The following is a 27,882-nucleotide window of genomic DNA, read 5'->3' on the forward strand; positions in this document are numbered from 1 at the left end:
TAGGGATTTGCAGAAAGCTAGGCATTAGCACCCCTGCCAGCAGAGCCTAAGACTGCTAGTTAGTATTCTGAAGCCCTAACGCAAACACACATACATCTTGATCGTGACAATGCTCCCATTCCCAGGCCTCAGATGAGTTTGTTAAACAGGAAGTTAAGAGGAAACAGTCCAGGGAAGAGAACTGTATATGTCAGACAGACATGGTAGTTTGTGACTTGGTGAGCTTGCTGTGGCCTCCCGCCTCTGTTTGCTCATTTGTGGAATGGGCACTGTGATTCTGCTCCAAGGTTATTATTAGAATGATAAATCTGAATTTGCCTTGGCATGTAGCTTGTGCTAAAAATATGCCTCGCTGCCATGTGGATAATAGTCATCTTTAGATGAAATATATAATGAGGTTAGATGGGAAACATCAGTTGCTGGCTGCAGGAGCACGTGGCCAGAGACAGGCAGTGGAAAGGGAGGGTCCAGTGCCGGGCTGGGGAAGGCGAGCAGAGACCATCTATGAGGCTGTCCATGGCTGCATGGTGGAATGCACAAACAAACACAAAATGGCATTCTGCAGTCTGGTGTGAATATGGGAACAGGGGGCTGGAATGAGTGTCTGTCTCCACACTGCAGTCTCTGTTTGGAGGAGAGGTCGGGGAGACCCAAGTCAGCTGGTATTCTTCAGGGCTCCAGCTGCAGTGTATGAAGGGCATTAGGTTAGATAGATGGGCACAGAATTAGGAGAGAGCTTGATTCTCCAGATACAATGCCTAAGCTTGATTTGGTCTCTGAAACTTCTACGTGACTTCTGTCAATCCACCAACCTCTCTATGCCTCAGTTTTCTCACCGCAAAATGCAACTAATATAGTACCCAACTCATAGAGGTGTTCAGGAAGACAGAGTAAGCACATAGGACTGTAGCATAGAAGAGTGCCTAGCATTGCAGCACATGAACATGGTGAGGTCTTCGTTAGGCCTAGTGGGTGCCCACACCTGGTCAAGAATGACACACGGGTAGTGTGACCAATAGAAACTCAACTCTAGAGGCTTAAGATATACAAGGTGTTCTACCCAGCCCCTGCAGACTTCATATTTTTATGGCTATATATAAGTAAAAGCATCATGTAATTTCATACTGGGGAAGGAACAAGGGCTGTACCTAGAATGATAAGCAGGCTCCAATGACCCACCAGCTGCCAAGAGAGGAGTGCTGTAAGAACTGTTTCGCTCAGATGGACCATACTGACCCAATGCATCTCCTTTTTTCCTTCAGGGATATCAGAAGATTAGGGGTGCCTGTGTCCCCAAAAGCAGATTATAGGGGCCAGTATCCTGGATACTTATTGCTACTTTGACTGACACTACATTTCTCTGAGCCCTGGAATCTTGCAATTAAGTTTTCCTATATCTCCTTCTCAAGCAGAGAAAACTTCCTGTCATTTATAACTCTCGCTCTCTCTCCAGTGGGTCTGCCCTCTGCTGCATACATGGTTAGGAAGTTGGCATTTCCGACTCACAGAGCAAGTATCTTGCAGTCCAATGGTGAAAGGAGACAAAAGTCATTTGCTGGAGGTTGTTTGCCAAAATATGATCATATAATACGAAGAAATGTTGGCTCCTAGCATAAAATCCAGTTGCCCTTGGCTTGCACCCAGCCTGAATAGCTCCTTTAAAACCAAAAGCAATTTGTCATTTTTTGATTCTCTTCCAGCACTGTCCCTGTCACAGGTAGATAAATGAGGTAGCACATGGGTGTCCAAATGCAGGAACATCTATTCCCGGCAGCCTTCTGTGTAGAGAGCACTGGTGGGGTGGTCCCCCATTTCACGACTGTAGCCATAAGCAAATTTCTTCATTGCTTGTCCCATTTATATGCAGTCAGGAAATGCTTTCTCAGAATCTCCAGCCTCCAGTGCGCCGTTGATAGGTATGTTTCTTGTTTCAGAATTCTAGAATGATTCATCTGCTTGTGAGCTCAACATCTCCTGTCTGTAGTTCCTCAGAATGCTACTAATCAAATCAGTGTCTCAGCAAAAGCCAACAAGCATTCCTGAAATAAAAATAGAGAGGGTTGGATCTTCTGTTTTAAAAAGCCTTGATTGTGGCAAGCTGGTGGGTTAGGCGGATGTGCCTACGTTCCCTCCAGTTGCAATCTCTAGTGCAGCTTGAAAGACACCCACAGGTGTTAGATACCTTGGCTATGCAAAAGCAACAGGTTATTCTCAGGGAGATGCCAAGGCCTTCCGAGCTAGTTACTGATCTTCCCCAGGTGACCCGTGTATGACACCCCTGTAAGTAAGAGAGGGCTGTGTGGTACAGGCAAGCCTGGCGCCCACACCAAAGGGGCCACTTGCACAGATGTGACCTCTCTGCATCTGAATTGGCTGGTCCTGTCTCTTGTGCTTCTGTTCTTCCTCTGTTGATTCTGTGTTTGCTCTGTCTGCTTGTAGAATGGGGAAATGGTGGAGTGAGTAAAGGAGAGCCACCAGTCACCGTAGCTGTCGCATTTTAGTTAGACTTGAAGAGAAAGAGGACAAACTCCTACCTCCCAGATAACATAGTAGGGGAAAAAGGCAGCTGCTTTATTAAAAGATGAACGTGTGCCACGATGGGTTCTCAAAGCAGCCATGTATTTCATGTGTGCTGGGATATTCATGCATGCTAGAATCGTGATCTTTTGTTTTGTTTTGAATTGAACAAGCTGAGCCAGCTTGTGCAGACACATTCACTGACTTTAGAAAGACTTCTTTTGTTGACAGGGTGATCCTAGGGGACAGTTTTGGTATGCCTCCTGTCCACTGAAAGAATTATGCATAACTCCCAGGCCTTGAATTTGCATCCTTGGATTCCCCCAACCTTGACAAGCTTTGTCCAGTGAAGGCCTGAAGGAAGGCATTCCTCACTGTCTGTCACTGCCCTGGAGCTCAGTGTCTGACATAGTAGGCACTCTATCACTGTCTTTTGACTGAATGAATGGTGAGTGAATAATTTAATGTCCGATGCTTTCTGTTGGGCTGCTCACCCTTAGAGCATTGGAATACCCAGTTGACCTAGTGAAATTGAATCCCTGGGCCCCACCTTGAGTTTGCCTTTCCATGGGCCCGGGTCATGAATGTGTACATGCATCTAGCAAGGTCCCTGCTGACACTGATACCTCTGACCTGAAGACCGTGCTTTGAGGACACTGCTGCAGGGGCATTTCACTTCTCAGGTGCCTTCTTCCCTTTCCCAGGTCCTCCAAGTCTGTGCCTGTTGCCATCTGAATTTGTCTCTCAGAACAGAGGTAGATTTTGTAAAAAGAAATTCTGGAGATTTCGCTAAATGGAAAATTACCTTGGTTTTTTTGGTGTTGATGTTGGTTTTTGTTTCATTTTGCTTTTTCTATTTTAATCAGAAAAGTGGGCTGGGGATGTTGCTTAGTTAATGGAGTACTTGTTTAGTATGCACAAGGCTCTGGTTTCAATCTGAGAAGTGCATAAACTGTAGTGGCACATGCCTATTGTCTTAGTAGTTAAGAGGTGGAGGCAAGAGGATCAGAAGTTCAAGGTCATCTTCAGCTATATTTTATGTTTGAGGCTGGCCTAGGATATGAGAAACACAAACACACACACACACACACACACACACACACACACACACACACACACACACACACACACACACGCACGTCACATGGGGTGTGTGTGGGGTGACAAACACAAGCTACATTTTCCCCATTGTATACTATAAGAGGTGGAGACCCATGTTGCCCCTTCACTCATGACAGTCTGTGCTGAAGAACAATGGTACGCCTTGCAACATGTAATCCCAGTTACATCTCCATCCAATTTGGAATCCCCAACCCATGTCAGATGCATTTAACTGCAAAATCAAAACAAGAAGTGACCTTTCTTGGATACTGTGAATGAGCAGAAAGGATACAGAGATGAGCCTGTAATAACGAAAGGGAACATGTTGTTTGCAAAGCTTTTCATTTGGCTGTAGGCCTGACTGATGTCATTTGGCCCCAGGATTCAGAAACAAGAGGGAGTTTCATGGCTCAAAGAAGGCTGCCCTCTTCAGAAAGTCATTCTCTTAATGCCAAATATCACTCAGGATGGCAAGCAAGGAGGTGGGATTCCAAGCCCAGGCTTCAGGGAGCTCTTCCTCTATCTTCTTTTCTAGGGAGACTGTAGGGATGTATGGACACACTGAGAGGCCAGGAACAGGTCAGTCAAGAGTACTACAAAGATCAGGCTCCCTGAACATAAAGGAATTATTGGGGACCTTCCTCTGAAGTAGACAGTGTGTATGAGTAACCTATTGGTGTATAACAAACATTCTCAATATTCAGCAGTGTAGAATGATGAAAATATATGGTCTTGAACACTTCTGTGGGTCAGAGAGTTAGGTGGTTCTGGCTCCAGGTGTCTCATGAGGTCACAGTCAAGCTATCACCTGAAGATATAAAGTTGGGGTCCTGTTCCCATGATGGCTCACTTCCCTGGTTATAGGCTGGAGGCCTCAATTCGTTGCTCTCAGTACCTCAAGACTACATAACTCAGTGGTTGACCCTCCCTAGAGCAGAGAGAGACAGTCTCAGTACTGACACACTGCCACTTTGCTTTTCTGTGTCTGTTAGAAATGATTCTGCAACTGCAGCATGGTGGGGGAGTGAGGCTCTGTGTCACAAGGGAAAGAGCATCTCCCTAAGCAATGAGCCTCTTGCATCCGTATCTTGCCAGGCTCAAAATCTCAGAACAAAAGTTAGGGATTTTGGCACAAAGGTGAAGGGACTGAGGTCCTTAGGACCACGTGGCTTTAGCCTAATGAGAAGAAGGGCAAGCTCCTTTCTCCTTCTATCCATGTCTAGAAGGTGATTTGCTTAGAAGGAACTGAAGGGCTTGTGAGTGCCTGAGTTGTTCCTGAGAGGAGGAAAGAACGGGGAGGTAAATGAGAGAGCCAACTCTGCTGGGAAAGGGCAGCTGCCAGTGTCATGCCTGCCCTTACAGTGCTGGGGGGGGTGGGCAGGAACAAAGTGTCCTTGAATAAGAAGGCATTCTGGCTTGGGGAGGAGGATATCAGGAAGACACCAAAATGGTCCCGCTTAGAGGTTGACTCAGCTGCTGAGTGGCCTGCAGTCAACCCTTTGCAACCAAGGTCCCTGGGTTCTTCTGAGAGCTTTTCCCATGTTGGGAGATGGGTCCACCATGGACACTCTGGCTTCTATGCTCATAGCAGGGCTCTGAGGACACAGAGCCATCTGTGGTCATACTTTTCTGTGTCTTTCTTATCTCCCCATCATCCCTAGGGAATAAGCTAATCAAACTCACCAATGGTTTTACACTGGGAAGGAGATAGCTAATAACTTGGGTGACAAGTATTAGAATACAATGTGATGTGGATAAATTGGGTCCATGTATTAAGAACTATAAAATGAGATTTCATCACAGCATGAATAATGGGGCCTGTGGAAAGGATTAATCAAATACCCCATTAAAAGGTATAGGAATTCCAGTCAGACCATCCTATTTAATTACACTCCTGCCCCCTTTCCACCCCACTCCTTTCCCCCTGAAATGGCTTTCTGCTAGGAAAAAATATGGAAATGAGCTTAGAGGAAATAATGGGGAAACTAGGACATGCGTTTTGCTAGAACCTGATCATGAAGACAGATGTAAGCGGCCAGTATTTAATGTGGTGGGGGAAGGCAATTGGCATGAGCAATCATTGACAAATGTAATTTCCAGAGGCGCCCTGTTGATACCATTCAGCAAATGCCAACAAAGCATTTACTTTCCAAAGGGAGAAAGCAAGACAGCAAGAGAAATGCAAGCATCTCCTGGAGTGGAGCAGAGAGCCGCCAAGCCCTAGAGCAGCGTCATGTGTGAGCATGCACAGTGCAGAAGATACGCACAGCTTCCAAAAGACCATGCAGGACTGACTGGCTTTGTCTGCGGAAGGCTTCCTGGAAGAGGAGACTCCAGCAGAGAGCCCTGAATTGTGGACAAGCTTCCATGTACTCCGAATTCGTGAGCACACTCTGGTGACAGGGTCTAGAGAGGAAGTGGGCTTGAGCAGAGCAGGGGGCACCTGTGGGCTCTTCTCTCCATTTCCACCACCACCACCCAGGTCCAAGCTGCCATCACGTCTCACCTGGACAACTGCCAACGCCTTCCAGCTGTTTTCCCTGCTTCCACTCTTGCTCCTCTACAATCCATTCTGCACACCAAAGTTAAAGTCCAAATCAAAGTTGATCATGTCATTCTCTTGACTTGTAGTTTTCCATTGCTCTTAAATTAAAACTAGAAACCATTATCATGACTTCAAGGTCTGTGTGGTCTAAACCACAGCCTGTGCCAGGCTCCCTTCCATATGGCAGCACAGCTGGCCTGAAATTTTCAGCACACTGGGTCTTCCTGCCATAGGGTCTTTGCACATGCTTCTCCCTCCTTAACGATGGTTTTCTTTCATCTTCTCTTCCCAAACTCTGACTCATCCTTCAGAATACATCTTAATGATTACTTCCTTTTAGAAACATCCCTAATTTTCACATTCAGACTAGTTTTCCCTAATGTGTTGAAAACAAATATTTATTGTGTAAACATGTGTTTTAATGTCTGTTTCCCTAACTACAACACAAGTTCTATGAGGGCAGAAACACAGTGTTTATACCCCTTAGAACCTATATGAGTTGATTGGATCATGGCATTTAGTTAACAGCAAGGCAAATAGAGAAATTATACAGACCAGTTTCTCCAAGAGTACTGTTATGAAATTTTAACAGAATGAAAACCTGAATTTCTGTCCAGACCCTGACACCTGTTGGCTTTGTTGTTTTAGTTATGGAATCTGTGTCTATAAACCTGTGATACTAACAGCCACCTCATATGGTCATTGTGATAATTTCATGAAATAATGTATACAAAAGCATTGTTGACTGTAAAACCAGACATAAATATATGTTGTCACTCTCTAATGGTCTGTACATTTAGTCCTTCTCAAATATTTATTGGATGCATGGTGGATGGGATGATGGATGGATGGATGTTGGTTAAATGGATGAATAGATGAATGAATCAATCAGTAGGTGGCTGGATAGATGGCTGGGTAGAGGGATGGCTGAATGGATAACTGGGTGGGTGGGTGGGTGGGTGGATGGATGGATGGATGGACAGGTAGACGGATGGACACATTAATAGTTAAGAAGCTAGTGCAAGTGAGCAAAAGGAAGCCAAATAGTCAGAGACTTGAAGGAGATGGAGAAACTAGTGGACCCTAACCTCATACCCCATGTTGACCAGACAGGCAGGGAAGATGATGGTGAAAAACCATTTAACTCGGGCAGAAGGAAGTCACCTTAGGGCCACTCCTCCTCAGCCCCTTCATGCCTATGTTATCAATGACATGCCTTTTTTATAATTTAATCACTTTACCAATTTTTGTCTTTGGAGGAGAAATCAAATTGATTTGCACATCCAGCAAAATTGGTGCAATTCCTCCAGCTGCTGCCAGCAGGTGCTGACAAGTGAAGAAATGAGTGTCCGAGGCTAAGAAAATGCACTAAACATTCGTTTTGATAAGGCCTAGAAACCTTTCTTATTTAACAAATTGCCTTGGGTAATTGGTTTCAGTTTCAAGAGTAGCTTCATATTTAACTCCCTGTGTTCTGGTAAGATTCAGACCTGTAGGGACAGACATGGCTTTGTGTTATGAGGTCCTGTCACACACATATATGAGGTTTTTGTTTTCTCTTTGGTCACTCCTGGGGTAAGTCATGTGTATATGATGGCTGAAGTTCCAGTCCTTTTGATTGGCCACTCTGCCTATCTCCCAGACTAGGAGGCCCACGCACCTAGTCTACCCAGTGCTTGTGGAAGCCTTGAGAATAAGTGGCTGGACTTGGGCCCACATCTGACATCTCATAGATGACTTTGATTAAGAAGCACATGACAAATACATGAAATCTCTTGGCTATTTGAATTTTCTTCTTCACCTCAGGACTCCAAAGATGGTTGGTATTAGGTACTGGGGCAGGGGGTGAGATGGGGTAAGAACAGACTAGAGGGAAAAGTTCAGTAAATATTTTATTTCCACATAGTAATTGATAGTATAGGATGTGGATTGATGGGTATCTTTATCTTTTCTCTATAGCGTTAACAAATACCTGGTCTGGGTACCCTGTATAGCTCATAGTTTGGGAGGCTGAACACTCAAGACCAAGCAACCTCAACTGCTTGGTCTCTTTTTAAGGATTTCTGGTGGTGCCACCATTTGATTGAGAAGCAGGGAGGGAAACAGGAACATGCAAAGGGACCAAATATGTGGGGTGCTCTTGCTTCATAACCCACTCTCCCTTCCTGAATGCAACATTAATCTTCCTAGGGCAGTGACCCATGGCCTAGTTGCCTTTCACTGGAACCACACCTGAACAGAAAGCCTGTCTTCAATGAGGCTTTCATGTGGTTGGGAGTCCCCTTAGTCTCCAGTAAGGATTACTCAAGAGCATGTGGCTGATTTAAGGGTAGACTTATTCGTGTCTCCGTCTTCTCCACATCTCCCAGATTAAGGACTCTCCATGACAGCTCCTGTTCAAATGATCGGTCTTAGAGTGGTTGCCTTTGAACTGATGCCATTAGACTGATGGGGAAGTATATTGAGGCCCTGGCCCATCTGTCAACAGCACAGTCCTAGTGTAGGCCCAAGCCCAGCAGACTAGGGACTACTGCTGCATGGTGGGGCAGCAGAATTGGGATATCACCCCTGATTGGTCCTCCTAGTCTCCCGAAAGAACGGGTGCAGCCTTCTTCCATTGTTCAGAAATAGGAGGCAGAAGGAAGTGACCACTCAGATCTTCCAGAACCAGGCTTGGAGCTGGGTTCCTGGCTCAACTCACCTTGGCCAACTCTGGCTCTACTTGAACTTAAACCTTTTTGTGGGTGGAAAATGAGTATCTTATGCTTTTGCAGAGAGGTCACATGAGGATTAAATGCCTTACTGCATGCAGCACACTTAACCCAGCTGGCCAGGCATGAGAAGTGAGCTGATAGAAGCTGTAATAGGTTTACTTCCCTGATAAGCCCTGAATTCCCTGCAGACTTCACTGCTGGGCTCAGAGACAGAATTGGAGAGGGGTTTAGAGAAGGACTGGGAAGGGAGCAGGGAGAGGAAAGGACTCAGAGAATTCTGGAATTCCTGGTGAGCTGGAGGCTGCTCCTAGAAGGGGGAGAAAGGGGCTTAGACCTGAAACATCTGAGAAACAGCATCTCCCAGCCCAGCTAGAGGAGGAGGCTCCAAGAAGTGCTTACCACATCTTTCGGAATGGTGCACTAGGATGGTAGCTAAGGTGAGGGAGCTTTTGAGTGATAGTCACCCTTTCAATGAACAGGAATTGAGATTAACCTGGCTTTGAGAATTTTAAATGCACACATTATCATCATTGGCTGTACCCTAGAGCATTGCAAATCAGGGTTGGAAATCTCTTACCATCTACACTCTTAGAACAGGAACTCAGTCTTGCAAGCAGATTTTAAAAACCCCTGAGCCCAGCAAAGAAATGTCTGCCTGTCAAATTTGCATTTAGTGCCTTCTCCTTCCCTGCACCTCCTGCCCCCACCTTTCTCCACTGTCAGCTGGCAGGAAGCCTTGCAAGCCTGGTTTCTCTTAAATAAGCACTTTCCTTGGGAGAACCAGGGAAAGAAATGAGAACAGAACAGTAGCCTGTGACCAGTTAGACCTAAGTGCTAGTATTCCTCCCTGGTTGTTTTTGGTTCTTCCTTGTCCACAGCACTAATCCTGTAATAAACATTTGAAGGTAATTTTAGTAGCCTGTTGAATTTGTAAAGCACCTTAACAGTTGCATCTTTTTGATCAAATTCTTGTTCTAGAAATCTTTGTCCCCTCTGCAAATCAGAACCCACCCCATACATGCTTCATTTTAAATGGTAAAAGCCCCTCACTCCTAGGAGAACACAACTCATTTACTTTGTTACTGTGTGGATGCCATGACTTAGTAGTAGATAATTTAGGACCCTGGGCTTATTAGAAGTGTCTTGAGGTCACCATTAAGTAGATGGGCTCTTTATTAAGTCAGTATTTGATAATAAGACCTTTCAAAAGTGCTGACAATTATGTTTGTGGGACTGCCTGCTTAAGATTAGAGAAAGGGAAAAAATCTTAACATTTGCTTCTCTTGTTCCACACCCTAAGTAAAGTCCAGATTTAATCTCCATTTCATCTATAATTTATATTAAGTACCATTGGTGAGTCTGGCTAGTGGTTTAGATTCTATAGGTTTCCACTGCATCAGCCTCTCCTTATTAGGTAATCATATTTGATAAAACCTAATGTGTACAATCCAGGACCCTGGAGCATTGTGTGAGCCAACATTCATTTTAGTGTGCTTCCCACTGGAGCAGACTTTTCTGAAGACCTTCCAGTCTTCCCCTGGCCACTTCTAATTATCACAGAATGTAACACACACACACACACACACACACACACACACACACACACACACACACACACACACACACACATTTTAGCTGCAGACAGTATAACACATACATAATCTAATTGCAGAAAGTATCACACACCAATACACACACACACACACACACACACACACACACACACACACACACCACATCACTAATGCCACAGAAAATTCCCCTGACCTTTCTTCCCTCCCTACCTTGTTATAGCTATTTTGAGAGCTTCCTTGACCCACAAAGTGATGAGAAAACAATGACCATGGGTTGTATCATCCTCAAGAACATGTCTGGGAAACAGGATGGTTTTCAGGTGATATCAGCATTAAAATTAGGTGCACATGGCCACATTGGACACTGTAGCTTCGATAGTAGTCTTTAATAGGTCAATGTTGTGAGGAAAGAAATAGATGGTGAGGGGCAGGCATACAAAGAGCTATGTGTGGTGGCTCATAGCTATTATCCCAGCTCTCAAGAAGCTGAAGGAGGAGGACTGGAGAGAATTCCAGGCCAGTGTGAGCTACAGTGGGAGGCTGTCTCAAACCAAACACACCAAGTTAAGGTGTGTAAAAAAAGATAAGAGTGCCCCAGTGTCCAAGGCTCTGCCCCTGGGTGGCCATGCCCGAGGCAACATTAATTTTAAGATCAAGTGGCCCCTTCAGAGGGAGTACTGGCTGCTAATGTCTGGACACACTCTGGCCTAGAGGACTGGCCTGCCTCCATCCCTTCAGTTGGGTGACTCATGGAGGTGTCTGCCGGTGTAGTACCGTTGTTCTGTGTGGTTTTTAGTGTTTGTACATCATTTCCCCAAGTTATTCTTTTATGGAGTACATCTGGGGATCTCATGGCCTCTCTTTCAAGAATTTTGGCTTTGGGAGTATCATCATAAAATAAAATACTTCTGTCTTCTGTCACTGAGAGAAAATGTAAACTCACCTGGAAGCTCCCCAGTGGGCTCTTTCAGCTGGCGAAGTCAGGCCTGAGGAGAAAGAAACCTGTGCATGGGGCTTCTCCGAGCTGTGGCTGCCATAAGCACCCATATTCCTCTGGGCTTGTTCTGTGTTTATGTTTTTAGCCTGCACTGCCACCTCCCTAAATCAAAACTAGACCCTCACAGGACTTCCTCCTGCCTGCTGCCATCCCCTCTGGACCTTTATATTCCTTCTTAGCATGAGATTTGCTGAAAAAGCATGCTTCCTTTGCCTCTCTTGTCCCTGAAAATGTCTAAGGCTGTGCTTTTAGTGTCTCCTCTAGGATTCCTGTCGCTTTAGCTTATGCACAGTCCCTCTAAGGCCTTCATCCCCATTAGATGAAGGTCCACTGATGTATTGGTAAGCTGGTTGGACATTTCAATAGGGAGTCAAGTCATTATGAGTGAGACCCTGGAAACCCGAGGTGGGACACAGGGAGGAGATGGGCAGAAAAGTTTCACCCTTTCTTTTATTTCCTATCGCGGTTCATCTGAATGAACTTGTTAATATTTTTCAGTTGAAATCTAGAATCCAACAAAAATGCCACATGTGGCACTTCCACTGAGCTGCCTGGAGGTTGTTCCTGAGCCCACACCTATTTAGAAATAAATGGGCTAGATTATGGGATATAGGCTTGATCTGGTTTTACCATCATTCAATCCTCATAGTAGGTAATCAGTAAACACTTGTTGTATAGACAAATGGAACCCTTACAAGGGACCAGAGTGGCAAGCACAGTGCAAACTGACCAAGGTGGGTAGTGAAGAACCATCTTTTGTCATTCTGCATTGTCCTGGGGACCTTTACACACCTCGTCTTCACCATTGAGTGTTGACTCTGTGCCTCCCTGTCCCTGGCAAGAAAGCTAGTCATTGTGCAGCACTTGAGGAGTAAACAGTCTTGCACACAGTCTCCATTCTGCACAGCACTCTGAGGCCTGGGAGTGTCTCTCCACACTCCATCTCAGTTATACTAGAGGAGGCATTTGAGGCCAAGAATGGGCAAAATGGCATTTGAGGGGCAGAATTTTAAAACCTGGGGCTTGAAGTCCCACATTCAGTACATTTTCTACTAGACCCTGCTGAAGATGCAGATAGAACGAAGATTCAGTGCCCGTGTCCATGAGGTTTCTTGTCTATTTCAGGTAGGATCTACATACAGATCCGTGAAAGACTCTGTTGTGGCTTTCACAATGATTCTTTCTGAAGAAAGAGCATTCAGAATGAGGTGACTCTACTGTTTGGTATCTGCTGTAACAGAAAGGAGATGGGGACATCAGCAGCAGAAAACCCAAGCACAGCCTTGTGACCCCAGCAATTAGGAGGGAAAGGCCAAAGGATTAGGAGTTTGAGGCCAGCCTGGGATACATGACCTTGTATCTCAAAAAAGTCAAAAGAAGAGAGAGGGAAGAAGGAAGGGAGTAGTTCAAGTTCATCCCAAAGGGCTTGTTTTGATGTTTTTAGATTTATTTTTATGTGTATGAATGTTTTGCCTGCATGTATGTATGTGTACATAGATGTATATACTATCTATGTGTACTATGTATGTACCTGGTACCTGCAAAAGTCAAAAGAAGGCATCAGATCCCCTAAAACTGGAGTTAGAGATGGCTGTGAGCCACACCTGTGGGTACTGGGACTCAATCTTAGCCTTTGCAAGAGCAGCAAATACTCTTAACTGCTGAGCCATCTCTCCAGCTGTTCCCCCCCACACACCTTATTTTTTATCATGTCAATCTCATTTTTCAAGAGACCTCATTGGAAATGTCCTCACAGGACTGGGGAGGTGACTCAGTGAGTAAAGGCACTTGCCTGCAAAGCATGAAGACCAGAATTTGGACCAACACCATATAAATGCTGGCGGGCATGGTTTTCCACCCAGTTTCTTCTTCCTCCACTGTTTCCTATTCGTTCTCTCAGCTGGTGTTGTTGTTAACACAACAGAACTGGCTTGAGCCAGGACTGATTGAGGCTGAAGAAGGCTACATGTCCTGCCCAAGGTCTCTTGACATACTCCTGTCAGCCCTGGAACTTGAGTCAGAGCCCTGCCCAGCCCTCTTCTTTCCTGCTTCCTGTACTATGATGGCTCCACAATGGCTTCTCTTCCAGCCATCTTGGAAGACTCGGCAGTTGCAGCTCAGCCACCTGCGAGCCTGCAGCACAAACTCTCACCAGCTTCGTTGCTATTTTACAGCAGTTCAATGTGCGATGTCCACTTTGCTGTATATAATCACTTAGTTTGTGCCTACAAGAAAGAACTGCTTCATTTAGAAGCTTAACAGTAAAAATGCTTGAGTCATTGGCCATAATCTTGATGGCATTGGGATGATTGTGGAGTTTTCCACTCCTTGTTCCTAATCCACTGAGAGGTGGGGGCGGGGGAGGTTGAGAGAGGGAAGGAGGGGGGGAGGGCGAGCGTTCTTCCTTCTTGCCAAGCATCATGGTGCTCACCTGTGATTCTAGACCTTGGAAGGCTGAGGTAGGAGGATTCTCAGGAGTCAAAGTCTTCCTGGGCTATGTAGTATAGACAAAAGCAAGCTTACAGCAAAAGTTCCTAATTCTCCTTTACCTTGTTTCTTTTCTTTAAAAAAAAAAAAGTACATTTATTTATTGTTTATTTTTCCGTGTACACACACACACACACACACACACAGTCAGAAGATAACTTTTGGGAGTCTTTTCTCTCCTGCCACATGGGATTCCCTGAGTCAAACTCAGGTCACCAGACTTAGCTGTAAGCACTTTTATGTACCCACTGAACCATCTCATGTCTCAGGGCATTTACCTTTCTTTCCTTTCAGTGCTGTAATAATAATGTCACAAGCTCTATTTTCTTAACTAAATTCATTTTATTGACTATTACATAAAACCACAAAATTATACATATTGTAATGTTTTGATTCGAGTATAATCATTGATTATTCAGTGAAATGGATGAACTCTGAACCCAAGATAAGGAAAAGCAGGGGCAGGCAAGAATCTAGTATTTGGTTTTGACATGTTACATGAACAGTGCTAGTTAAGGGCCTGGAGTTGGCAGTGGGATACAACATAGACATAGACCTGAGAGTTGGGGGAGGGGAACAGCTCCCTTACACTGTCTATATTGTGGCCTCTCTGGAGTGGACAGATGCTGACTCAAAATATCACACATCTGTCACTCCTTTGCAGCCTGATAGTTGCACAGCCATATAGTGTGGGGTAGAGGAAATAGTGTCTATGATCCAGTGCCAGCTCCAACACTGGCTAGGTGGAGTTAACCCATCTGGGCTTGGTTGCATCTTCTAGAAGGGTTCATCTAGTATGAAGAATGGTATGAAAAATTCTTTAGGATCCTGATCCATCATTCACATGAAAAAATGAGAGGCCAAACACTGGTCAACTGTGGGACACTTTTCTTCAGGGAACAAGGGCATTTAAAGTTGTTAGAAAAGTTGCAACAGTTATCCAAACACATCTCCCCATATAATATGTGTATGCACACATGTGTAGATACATGAAATACATCATTTGTTTATTTTTTCTGAGTTGTTTGAGAGTTTCAGGTATTATATCTATTTTCCTCTTAAATATTTGAATATGAATGCCCTAAAATTAAAGGTATTACTTCAAATAACATGTAAAGTTAGCAAAAGCAGGAAACATCATTTTGTCAATTATAGCAAAATTAAAAACAAAAACATAATTAAATCCAGTATTATGCTGCATTTAGCTCTTGTGTGGCTTTTGCCTACTTTACCATTGTGGCCTTAACACTTTGGAAGGTTATAAGCCAGGCATGCTATAAAGAGGCTCTCGACTTCCTCCCTATCCATGTCTCAGGTTCAAGTTATTCGTTTGGGAGGTGTGGGAGGCTTTTAAGAGTGGTGAGGTCGGAGGCTGGAAAGGAGGAGTGAACATATCAGAAAAGTGGGCAGTGCTAAGGAAGAAAAGAAGGAGAGGGAGGCAGGGGAAGCCTGTTAGGTAGGGACTGGGTAGCAGAGACTGAATGAGAAAGACAGAGGCTTCCCGTAGTCTGGGTACATGCTAAGTGAACACTTGGCAAGAGAATGGTTCCTCTCCTGAGTAGATTTATTCTTCCAGTCATATCGAGTGTGTCTAATAGACTGTTGCTTCTGCATAGAGCACAGAAGAACCAGGCTGTTCCCATGTGTCCCTGCATATTATCCCTCAGTGACCTGAGAGATGTGCATGGTTCTCATTTTAATGGGGAGACTGAGGTCCAAGAGCACAGCCCTCTTGTGCATAGACACCACTGAAGCTGGAGTCTGCAGCTCCCACTCTCTAACCCTGCTGTGCTGTTTGAGACCCACTAACAGGCTTCCTCCTCCACCGGCCCTCACTCTGCTCCAAATAAGACTTGAGTAGAGACTCAGCTCTATTTCCACTCCTGGCAGTGATTGATGCTTGATTAATGTTTCCGATTGTTGTCTTGGAGAACACCATTTTCACAGATGCAAAAACCGTTTTGCTGTCCCTGAGGTGTCTGCCCCATTTCCTCTATTCCAAGTCAGGTTTGGAGGGAGCTGTAACCACCAGGGTATTCTCAATGGGTCCTGAAAGGAAACCGAGCCCCCTTTGGCACTGTAAGCATTAATAACTGGTGGGTCACAAGTCCCCAGCACCCAACGTGGGCACCACCTGGCACATTCTGGCCATTGGCTTCTGAAGTGAAAAAACAAAAACAAAAAAAAACCCCAAAAAACAAAAAAACAAATCCTGAGTGATCATAGCTGCCTTTGCCATGTTGTCCTGAGGGGCATGGAGAACTCTAGAGAGCTAATTTCTTTGACAGACAGGTGGTGATCAGAACAGCCCGACCTGCCTCCTTCACCTGCCAGGAACTAGCACTGAGATTTGTTCTGTCACGACTGGTGAGCAAGACAGCAGCCTCCTGCAATGACATTCAGCTGCAGCACAGGGAACATGGCGTTCATACCTGGCTTTGTGCAGCTGTGCTGAGCAACAGCAACAGCAACAGCAACAGCAATGCTGAGTGCCTTGCCCTGTGTCTAACACAATGAGCTTTCCTCTCCACTGTTTTTATTCTGTCCTTTTACCTGCTTTTCATTCATGTGTCTCTGTCTTAGTCAGTGTTCTTTTGCTGTGAAGAGACACCATGACCACAGCTATTTTTATAAAGGAAAACATTTAGTTGGGGCTGGCTTATAGTTTTAGAGGTGCAGTCCATTACTGTCATGGTGAAAATCATGGAAGCATGCAGGCAGACATAGTGCTGAAGAGGTAGCTGAGGGTTCTACATCTGGACCTGAAGGCAGCAGCATCTGAGACCTCAAAGCTCACCCCTGGTGACACTCTTCCACCAACAAGGCCACACCTCCTAATGCCACTTTTTGGTGACCAAGCATTCAAATTTATGAACCTATGGGGGCCATTCCTAGTCAAACCACCACACCCTCCCACTGTTCCATCCCTTTCTTCAACTGTGTTAGGAAATCCTGGAGTTTTCACTTTATACCAAGATGTAATATACATGAAGAATATGAGAAACTGAGTGCCTTAGTTCTTACCCTGACCAGGTGAGCGAATGACCTTTCCAATGCTAATGGGAAAAGCAATGAGCTTTCCCCTTGACCTCTGGAGGTTTGGCTTCCCCTGATGAAGCATTCTCTTCCTAGTTGGGTCTGGGAGATAAAGACAAGGTAGAGGTAAGTAAGGAACCGGTTGCTGGACACCAAAGATGCCCATCAGGGGAGGTTTGAGGGTCAGTGACCTATATGTAGGAGGGGCCAAGTCGTATTACTGTGTGTATGTAGGGAATGAAGATTGGTTATTCAAAAAATCAAACAGCTTCTTCTGAAGGACCATAGGAAAAAAACACTAATGGTTCTAAGGGCTCAGGACAATGATTGTGATATGAATGGGCCAAGAAGAATGCAAGTGTTTAGGAACAATGCCCCCCCCCCATACACCAGTGTAAGCTTTCTTGGTAAGTGCTAGGTATTTTTGTAGCTTTAATGGACTCCAGAGCCAGATCTCCTGGGTCCACATCCCACCACCAAATGTCAAGTTGCACAGCCCTGAGAAAGTGACTTCATCCTTTTGTGGCCTCATCTCCATTTAATGGAACAGACTTGCAATAGCTAGATGACAAGATTACTGGCTCTGACTAGCAAAGTGTGTGCTGGACATTGAACACTAGGTAAGAAATGTTACATACCAAACAAATGATCAGCTTAGTGCAAAACTCTACTTCTGGGTATCCTGTAAATAACCTGTTTAAAAAACAATGGATCTCTGTCCCAGCCCTGGGAACTCTCATGCATTTTATCCACCAATTGTATATTTTCTGATTCTTAGCTTTATTATCCAATCTGTAGTCTACATTTGACATTAGTCTGTGCCCAAAGTCACATAGCTTATTAGTGGTAGAGCTGAGATTCTCATTCATCATCATCCTCCATCTTTCCATTCCATTATTCTCTTTGAGAAGATCCAGGTTATGTTCCTGGCCCAGATTGCAAGGAAAAATTACTCACAACATTTTTTTTTTTTAATATGAGTATGAGTGCAGGAGGATTGCTCAGTCATGAAAGTACTTGAGGAACCACATAAAAAGATGGCTGTGGTGGCACATGCCCACACTGGTGAACTTCAGGCTAATGAGAGACCCTGTCTAGGGAGAGGTGGATGGCCTTCCTGAGTATGACACCTAAGGTTGTCCTGCGACTTATACACATTAAAAAGTTACTTAAACTAAATTAAATATGAACTCACAATCCATGGCCCAAACAGTTAGGTTTGAGCATCTAGAGGCAAGCTTGGAGTTCTGGCCTTGAGAATGCTTCTGAGACTTCAGGCTGCACTCAGCTCTCCTGAGGATCTTGGGAATATATTCTTACTCTCTGGATCTGGTTAGGCCTGGGATTCTGTATTTCTAGCAGACTCCATGTTGGTAGTGATGCTGGCCTGGGGACTATAGTTTAGGGTGCTAGACCTTAAGATGTGGCTCCAGGGTCCTAAAGGCCAACTTGACCCCCTTTGCTGGCATCTCCTTTGCTGGGATTCCAAATTTGCACTGGCTGGTTCTTCAGCAGTGGCTTCCCCTGGACTGCTTAGCAGAAGTCAGCTTCCTTACCCACATTTTATTTTATTTTATTTTATTTTATTTATTTATTTATTTTTGGTTTTTCGAGACAAGGTTTCTTGTAGCTTTGGAGCCTTACCCACATTTTAAGTATCTCAACATGGTTGTAAAATCTAAGACCACTTGGAAATACATAGATTTATAGAAATTGGTAAATAATTAAGACAGAGCTAGCCAATAAGAAGCCATAGTCATTGGTCAGCAGTTTAATAATTAATATAGCATCTGTGTGCTTATTTTGGGCCAAATGGCTGCAGGAATCTCTAGTTACAAAATGGCACCAGCAATGTGGCACAGGACTTTCCACATAAAACCTGACAAAAGCTTTAAAAGGGATTTTGAAGAACAAAAGAACAAAGCCAAGCATGGCTTCTTGGTAGCAGCATTTTCTCAGGTGGGCCTGTTTGGTAGAGACAAGCAGAGGCTTAAGACTTCTTCAAGAGAGGCTTCCTGACTCAGTGTAAGTGGCAAAAACTGCACAACTCTTTTGGCAATGCTGTTTAGCAGATAAAAGATTCATGACCAGAAAAAGACAAGAGATATACAGTAAAGACAGTAAAGACAGATTCATATGAAGAAAACCCTCTAAAGGGTTTACAATGTATTTAAAATATATATAGGCTTAGGAGAGAAAAGAAAAAGGATAAAGTGGTTGAAAAAGAAGTAGAGTGTAAAAGTAGAAGTAAAGTGGGTATGGTGGCTCACGCCTTTAATCTCAGCACTCGGAAGGCAGAAGCAAGCAGATCTCTGTGAGTTCAAGGCCAGCCTGGTCTACAGAGTAAATTCCAGGACAGGCACACAGAGAAACCCTGTCTCAAAAAACAAAAAATAAAATTAAAAGAAATAGAGTAATAAAAAGCCAAGTAGAGATGAAAAATATACAGAGAGTCTGGATACTTTGGGTTATTGTGTTGTCTTTAAATTGTTTGATTGCTGAGGAAAGAGCAACAGCTGCTAACAGACATTTGATTATAAATGCTGCTAGATTAATCTAACATATATAGTTTGAAAATGCTTTGACTTCAAAATTTAAGTCTATGGACAGGTTACTTTGGAAAAGAGGCTTTGTTTTTGTTTCCACAGAAAATGAAAAGCTGTGGATTCCTTCCAGACTAATATGGTTTGATCAAGCAAGACCCCCTGAAGCAGTGGCCCATGTGATCCAACATCCAAACAGCTGAGACGATACAGCATCAAACAGCTACAGCCAGGATTTGCCCAGATTTCTGGGTTTTCTCATGATCCCCATGGTATTGACAGCACTCCCAAACAGCAGGAAGCAGTTTGGAGAGGATGATCTCCCAAATTCCCAAATATTGTTTTTAAATGTTTGTTTTCATTTAAATGGGGTTGGTTATAAATAGTTAATAATCACAGCCAATCTCTTTTTAAAAGAAAAAATGGGAATATGACATAGAAATGAATACTTTGCTTTGGTATGGATTTGGTTTATTGATACAAATTTAAGATCAATTTTGCTATTGTATACTGCCTCTTGTTTAGATATTGTGTTTATACAGCTCTTTTAAAAATGTAATGTATAATTAAATACAGGTTGTAGTCACCTATAATAGTCAAAACTTATAATTATGTTAGTTAGATTTTCTAGATATACAGAGATATATTTCAGATGGCTAGACATTCTTCAAACCTTTCAAAGACCTACAGAACGTGGCATTTAAAATGGTTTAGGATTTTTCATGACAGTGAGATACAACTGCTCCTGGAAACATCAATTATGTCAGAGAGGAAGATGGGCATCAAAGAAGAAACTTGATATGGAATTTGCCTTCAACATGGCAGAAATAGCCATTTGGGCAAGAAACTGCTCTTTCCTGGACCGTTTGACTGTATGCTGTCCAAACTAGACATGTAGGACCCACAGGAAAGTGACTGCTGAACTTGACAAAACAAGATGGGACAGTATTTCAGGTTCCACTTCATGGAAGAGTCTGCTAGACATTCTTGGGGACACAGAAAAATGACTGACAAACTGCCAATACAGGTAGACAGCTTAAAATTTCCTGCTTCACTGACAAGTTTGCAGACACAGTGTGGCCTATGGGCTGAAGATGGATGCTCCAATATTATAGAAGAATTTTGGGTGACGGTCTAGGCAGCGAGATGTCTCTGTCACTTCTACAGTTTATATATTATCCTTCTGTGGTCATTGATGGAGTTGAAGACAGATAGTTATGGTTATAGTTTTTCTTAGTTTTCATAATAGATAAGTTACATATAAAACTTTAGACTCACAAAGATAGGATAGATGATAAAGTATTTTCTTTAAATTTTGCCAATTGTTAATGGACTAAATATTGTTAACTATAGTTCTTACTTGATAACTGTTTTGTCATATATAATTTTATTATGTTAAAGTTAAAACCCTTCTTTTTATTTAGACAGAAAAGAGGAGATGATGTGGGATGTCCTTCTGTATATGTTTCTCTGATTGGTTGATGAATAAAACAATGTCTGACCAATGAGGCAGGAAGATAGGCAGGACTAAGACGAGGAGAATTCTGGAAAAAGTAGGCAGAGGGAGCCCGCCAAAAACAGATGCCATGTAGCCCACAAAGGCGTAACAGGTCTGGGCATTCTTAAGTAAGCCAAGACCATGTGGAATAAATAGATTTATAAAAATGGGTTAATAATTAAGACAGAGTTAGCCAATAAGAAGCCCTTGCCATCAGTCTGCAGTTTAATAATTGATATAGCATCTGTGTGCTTATTTGGGGCCAAACAGCTGTGGGAATCTCTTGTTACACTTTCCCCTGGTCCTTCCTGACTCTACCTAGCATGATGATCTCAAGAATTCTAACAAACTTTGCAAACTCTGTGAACACCCTACAGCTTTGCCCATTCAGAAAGTAGTTTCAATGTGTCTTAGTGGAGACAGTGGTATACTAGGCCCACAGCCATTCAAGGAGAAGGTTGTTGTCAGGTAGGGGGTTATAGAAAACTGTGAAACTTACTGGTCACATACTGGTCATGGGAGTGGGCGGGGGCTGGAGCTAAATTGTTTGAGTTCAAATCTTAGCCCTGCTGCTAAAAATTGGCAAATTATTGGACTTCAGTTTTCCCAGTGCCAAACAAAAACAAAACAAAACCAGCAAGATGAGAATAATATCTAATACACAGTGTTGTTTTGAAGACTGAGCCAGTCAACAAATACAAAGAACCAGCACGCGTGGTACACATGGCTGAGTGATTGGAGAGAGGACTGAAAGTGCTAGCTTCCTTGGAGTGTTCTTTGCATTTAGTTGCCTCAAAGTGGAGACATGGCACTCTTGGCAGTGGGAACAGCAGTGGCAAAAGTGCGGAGGCAGACATGCAAAGACATAAAAAACTGGGGGTTTGGCTTGACTGACTCTGCTGTCACTCCAAAGAGAACACTGGCTAGTAACTAAGAAGCAGTTGATGTCAAGTGCAGGAACTTCCTGAAGACCAAATTAAAGAGGTAAGAATGGACCTTACTGTGGAAGCAACAGTGTTTCTTCAGCACTTGGGATTCCCTGATCAGAGCCTCTGAGGTCCCTTGGATCTCTCATACTCCTCAGAACCTTTCCCTCAAACAACTTGCCTTTCTGTCTTTTGTCAGCTACTGGGAACTGTTGTTACAAATGATTGTAAGCTGAACCCGGAGAAGCAGCCAGTGTTCCTAACCACTGAACCATCTATTCAGCCCCTCTATCCCTTGTTTTTCTGTAAATAATAACTATATAGTGACTTGAACAGTTCTTACCATATCAAGAATACTTAAATCAATGTGAAAGTGATAGAGGTTTGATTCATTTCATATAGAGCAATTCATGTCCTATGTCTGTATACTTCCACTGTAGTAGAGTAACATAGTGACCTAGCTGGGCTACCCAGAGCCTCTGCATCTTTAAAAAGTGAAAGAACGGGAAAATGCCAAAAGGTACTGGTCAAATTGGCCCATGTCCATTGTTGGCTTTACAGTGTAACCACAGATAGAGAAGGAATCAGCAGATCAGGAGTGTAACCATTGATGGATAGAGAATCTGTGGATCAAGATTAGCAAAATATCAGTTGGTAAAGCTGGCATGTATCAATATGTGCCTCTGTGTGCTGTGCTCTTTGTGTACATTTCAGAGTTTTCCTTAAAAACAGGAAGCTATGGGAAAGGAAGTTGGGTTTCTTATATTCCTAATGCAATGTCCTGTGGCCTCCCTACAATAAAGTCTGCCATGCCATCTTCTAAAAAGAATAATACAAGCCACTGTGATGACTCACATCTATAATTCCAGTGCTCAGGAGACCAAGGCAGACAGATTACAAGTTTGAGACTAGCCTGAATTACAGTGAGAGTGTCTCAAGACAACAACAACAAAAACTGGAGGAAAGACAAGCATGTTGGTAGAGAAAACTATCTATTAGACTGTAAATAAGAGGGTCCTGGACCTGGGACCCATGGGGACATCCCAAAAGAGGGCCTAGCGTCTCTCCAAAAGGCTCTGATGCTTGCAGGCAACAATGTGTTTTCAGTGCTTGGGGCAGAGTATGTGCGGCAAATAGATACTATACATGATACTGTAAATGTTATTAAAGGTAGTCCAGGACATGCTGGTTCAGAGGGAAGAAGGCTGAAAGAGCAGAATATGTTCCATGTGTTTCATCAGACACTGTTTTAGCTCCTATTAAGTGAGCATGCACAGAGAAAGGGTGAGTCTGTCTCCATAGTGACTGCTCCAGCAGTGTCTGTTGGCCTTGCCTTTTCAGTTCATGCTGATGGTATTGTGCATCAGGAAGAGGGAACCCAACAGACTGGAAAACTCCAAGATGCAGGTCTACTTGTGGTAACAGAAAGGCTATCTAGTCAAATATGGCTTCTCTCATTGCTTGCTGTTACTTTTTGCTGTGTCTTATATTCATTCCACCCCCATTCCTTCTTTTCCTTTCCCTCTCTCTCTTCCTCCCTCCCTCCCACCCTCCTCCCTCCCTCCCTCCCTCTCTCCCTCCCTTCCTTCCTCTCTTCCTCTTTCCCTTTTTTCTTCCCTCCTTTCCATGCCCATTGATTCTGGCTACTGTTAGATGATTTACACTATCTTCCTTTTGAAGAGATCCCAGTTTGACCAGTGGTATTTACAAGTCAACCTTGAGAAACTACTTTCATTTCTGATCATGCTATATCTCATAAGACTAAAGCCAGCCATGTCGAGGATTTGTTTTAAAAAGAAAGAAAAGAGGTCCCAAGGACTGCTGAGGCTTCTGAACAACATGTTGTGTACAAGAGCCAATGGGTCCCTATCTGGGGTCCAGGAAAGTGAGGAAATGTTGGCAATCACTTGAGTCAAATGTTAACCAGAGATTATTGATGGTTGACTTTGTCTGCAGAGGATTACCTTGACAGGCGGTGGACTGCCTTTCCTGTTACTGTCCAACTGTGGAATCTTTGAGTGATGGCAGTTTGTTCTCACCATGACAGCAGCAGCTTGGGCTCTGAGTTTGCACTGAGAAGTGGTCTGAGTTTGGGTTTGGTTTTGTTTTTGTGGTATTTGGGTTTTGAGAATCTCTTCCATGTGTTTGGGACCTTCTAGTAGAGAAAGCACATTTGTGTTTGACTGTCTCCACCTTCTTGGACATTCCTAGCAGCACTGTGAGGTGGGACTATAATGAGGTTTTAACCTGCCATTACCGGTAAAGAAACAAAACAAAACACTCAGAATTCAGGGTTTTTTTTTTCTTTCAGAGTCAAAAAGAACATCATTAGTCAGTGGAACATCTACAACAAATTCTTAAATTCCCTTCATTTGGGAGGATTATCAGTCAGGACAGAGAGACAAAGTTATGTTCCAAATACAGTTTTAGACATGCAGTGTCAAGCGTTTGATGGGGGCTCAAAAGCATTGGAGAGAGGGACTGAATAGATGGATGGATGGATGGATGGATGGATGGATGGATGGAGCACCTAGAAGTCAGAAAGGGTCTTGATTGCTTTTGTACCCCTTGTGTCCACCAATAAATATTTGTTCAATGAGTAATCTATTTAGTGTACATAAACTTTAACACCAAGTCACAAAAGAATTTTCCAAACAGGAAATTTAAAAGAGTCAGGGTCTCCCTGTGTCACCCAGGCTGGCTCCAGCCCTCCTGCCCTAGTCTCCTAAGTAGGTGGGACTACAAGCATGCACTCCTGAACCAGCTCTGAGCATTAATGAGCAGAAGAGTCTGATGTGCACAATGTGATGAGTTTTCATCACTTAATGGCACACAGTATTTTCCATTTGACTATTTTAAAAGATCATCCAGCTGGAAGGATGCATCTGTGGGTGAAATGTTTGCCACATAAGTCTGAAGACCTGAGTTCAGTTCCCAAGAACCTAGGTACAGTCGCACAAGTCTGTTCTCCCACTGCTCCTATGGCAAAATGGGAGGCTGAGATAGGAGATTTCCCAGAAACTCATCCCAGCTAACCTAGAGGTAAAAGCAAAGAACAACAAAGCTCTGACATTTAAAAACGAGGTAGAAGTTAAGGACCCATAGTAGTCCTTTGACCTCCACATGCTTGCCATGGCCTACACACACACACACACATACACACACACACAGATACAGCCAGACAGCCAGACATACACACACACACACACACACAACACACACACACACACACACACACACACACACACACACACACACAGAGAGAGAGACACACACAGACACACACACCACACCACACCACACCACACCACACTACAGATTTTTAAAGTCCACTTGTTCCTATAGTCTTCTGCAGGTATTACTGCACATCTGCTATTGCCTGCTATGGACTAGATTCTATTTCAAGTACTGACAAGACCACAAAGAACAAACACAAAGTGCTTACTCTTTTGGAAATCACCCTTTCTCTATTTGAGGACAACAGACAGTAGGCAGCTAAGCAGACACTATATTAGTATTGGGGGGAGGGGCAGTGAGGCCACTTAGGGGTAAAAGTGAAGCTGGCTAGTTATGAGGTGGTCGTTGCTATTTTAGCCACCAAGGTTCTCTGATAGAGTGACGCTTGAGCAGAAACTCCTAAGAAGTGGAGTAGATGACTCATGCATGGAAGCACACAGGTGCAGAGGCACCTGGGCAGGAGCATGCTCAGTAGGAATGAGTGACAGCCAAGAATGCATCAAGGTGAAGAGCTACAGAAGGTCAACCGATTCTGTCATTTGTTGTTCTCCTAGAGGACCTGTGTTGCCAGCACCTATGACAGCTCATAACCATCTGTGACTTCAGTTCCGGGGGGGGGGGTCGGATACCTTCTTCTGACCTCTGTGAGCACTGTACACACAGTGTAAATACACATACAGACAAACATTTACACTCCTCAAACCAACATGAATAAATAGTTTTTAATTCTAAGCATAACAGTGAATGAATCTCTCCCTCAACTACTACCACCATCTAAAGCAGATACAGTGAATCCAAAGGTCTGAGAGTGGCTGAAACCCCCAAAACTCAAAGATTATTGCCAAAGTAAAAAATGAAAATGGGGGTGTGTGTAAGCTAACCTATAAGTCTGAAATCTGTACTTAGATTTTGACTTTTCTCTTTTGTTTTTTAGTTTTTATAAGAAATTAAAGATAATGTATGTTAAGGGTATACCTTTTAAAAGTAGACTTTATCTTTTTAAAGCCAGTTTCAGAGTTATAGAATAAAAATGTGTTTAAATTTTATCTTATATCAGTGCCCGACATGTGCTACCATTGTTGAAACAGCATTGATACTTTAATATTAATGATAGTTTTTTCAGAACACCTTAATCTTTTTTTTTCAAGACAGGGTTTCCCTGTGGCTTTGGAGGCTGTCCTGGAACTAGCTCTTGTAGACCAGGCTGGTCTCGAACTCACAGAGATCTGCTTGCCTCTGCCTCCCGAGTGCTGGGATTAAAGGTGTGTGCCACCACCGCCCGGCTCAGAACACCTTAATCTTATCTAAGTCCTTTTTCTGTCCTGGCTTTCCTCTGCCTTACTTTTGGTCAGCATGGTTCCTTAGACTCCCCAGGCCATGCCTGTTCCTCTCAGTTTCCTAACTCTTTATCACTTTGACATTTGGGACATACTGGTCCAATATATCATAGGATGCTCTCCGTTAAAATTGTGCTGGTGTTTTTCTCATGATTAGGCTAGGGTTGAGCTTCTTGTGGTAAAGAGCGCAGATGTAAAATGTCTTCGAAATTGAACTATAAACATGACGTTTCTCCACCTGGGTAAAGAAGCTTCAGAGGTGGCCTTTGTCAATTTCTCCAAAAAGTGACTCTTTTCTCTCCTGTCTCCACCCTTCCCATGGTATATTCTTTAGAAGGAATCACTGAGCACAACCCACTCATAAGTGAAGATTGATAGCATCTGTCTTGTGGGTAGAATGCCCTATATGGCACATTTGGGATTTTTTCTACAAGGAAAACTTTTGGTATCTTCCCCATTTATCTATTTATTCAATCATGTATTTGTTAATATGGACTCATTATTCTTTAATTTGCAGCCAGCAAAATGGTTAAAGGTGCTTGCTAACAAGCTCAATGACCTGTATTTGAACCACAGAAACCACAGGGTGAAAGGGAAGATCCAACTCCACCAAGTTGTCCTCTGAGTTCTACACACATAATCAATAGATGTAATTTCAAAAATTCAATCTTTATTTTAGACTATGGGTTGTCATCCAATACTATTTTATTTTGTTGATCAGATCAATCCAGTTTCGCTCATATTCCTATAATTGGAAATTGTAATTATTTCTTTTTCTGCTTTCTGGCATTGCAAAATGCTCCAGGTTCATCTTATTTATTTCCTGTCCCTGTCTAAGAACCAGTCATTTCTCCAAAGAGTCCCAATTCCTTTCACTGAAGAACAATCTAAGGAGCCAAAATCTAGGGATGAGATATGTTCTCTGCCTCTGAGTGTTTTAGCTTCTAGTCTCTCACTTGGCTGACAGAGCAGAGAAATAAGTGTGTGTATCCTAACCCATATGTATATATGTGTGTACACACACACACACACACACACACACACACACACACATGTCCCGCGCGCTCTCTGTATTTCTCGCCAGCAAGAAATCATACGCAGGACACTCGGATCCTTCTGCAGACAAGCTTTAATGCATCTTGAGAGGAGAGCATAAGCTTACCAGAGCGGAGACCCTGAACCAAGAAGCCCGTCCCCTAATAAAGGAGGGCAACCGCCGCCTTGGACATGTCACCCCATGATTGGCTGCAGCTCATCCGGCCATATGACGCCACGGAATAGGCAGAGATCAAGGAATGGAAATTTACCCAGCGCCTGCGCAATAATCTTGTTTACATTCGGTGCCTGCCGGATGCAGGCGCCATCTTGTA

General features: G+C 43.6%; 1 protein-coding gene across 11 annotated transcripts in view; it reads left to right on the forward strand.

The window, feature by feature from the left end:
* Positions 1-27,882, forward strand: part of Atxn7l1 (ataxin 7 like 1) — a 227,757-nt gene that overhangs the window by 96,567 nt on the left and 103,308 nt on the right. The window contains exon 4 of one of the 11 annotated variants that reach the window (XM_027417027.2): positions 5,774-6,952. The exons of the other annotated variants lie outside the window; for them this stretch is intronic. Coding sequence (XP_027272828.1) covers positions 5,774-5,859 — 86 coding nt within the window. The 3' untranslated portion in view covers positions 5,860-6,952. Of the gene's footprint in view, positions 1-5,773; positions 6,953-27,882 lie in introns of those variants that run through there. 11 annotated transcript variants of the gene reach the window in all.

The sequence above is a fragment of the Cricetulus griseus genome, chromosome 5, assembly GCF_003668045.3.
Source record: "Cricetulus griseus strain 17A/GY chromosome 5, alternate assembly CriGri-PICRH-1.0, whole genome shotgun sequence".
NCBI lineage: Eukaryota > Metazoa > Chordata > Mammalia > Rodentia > Cricetidae > Cricetulus > Cricetulus griseus.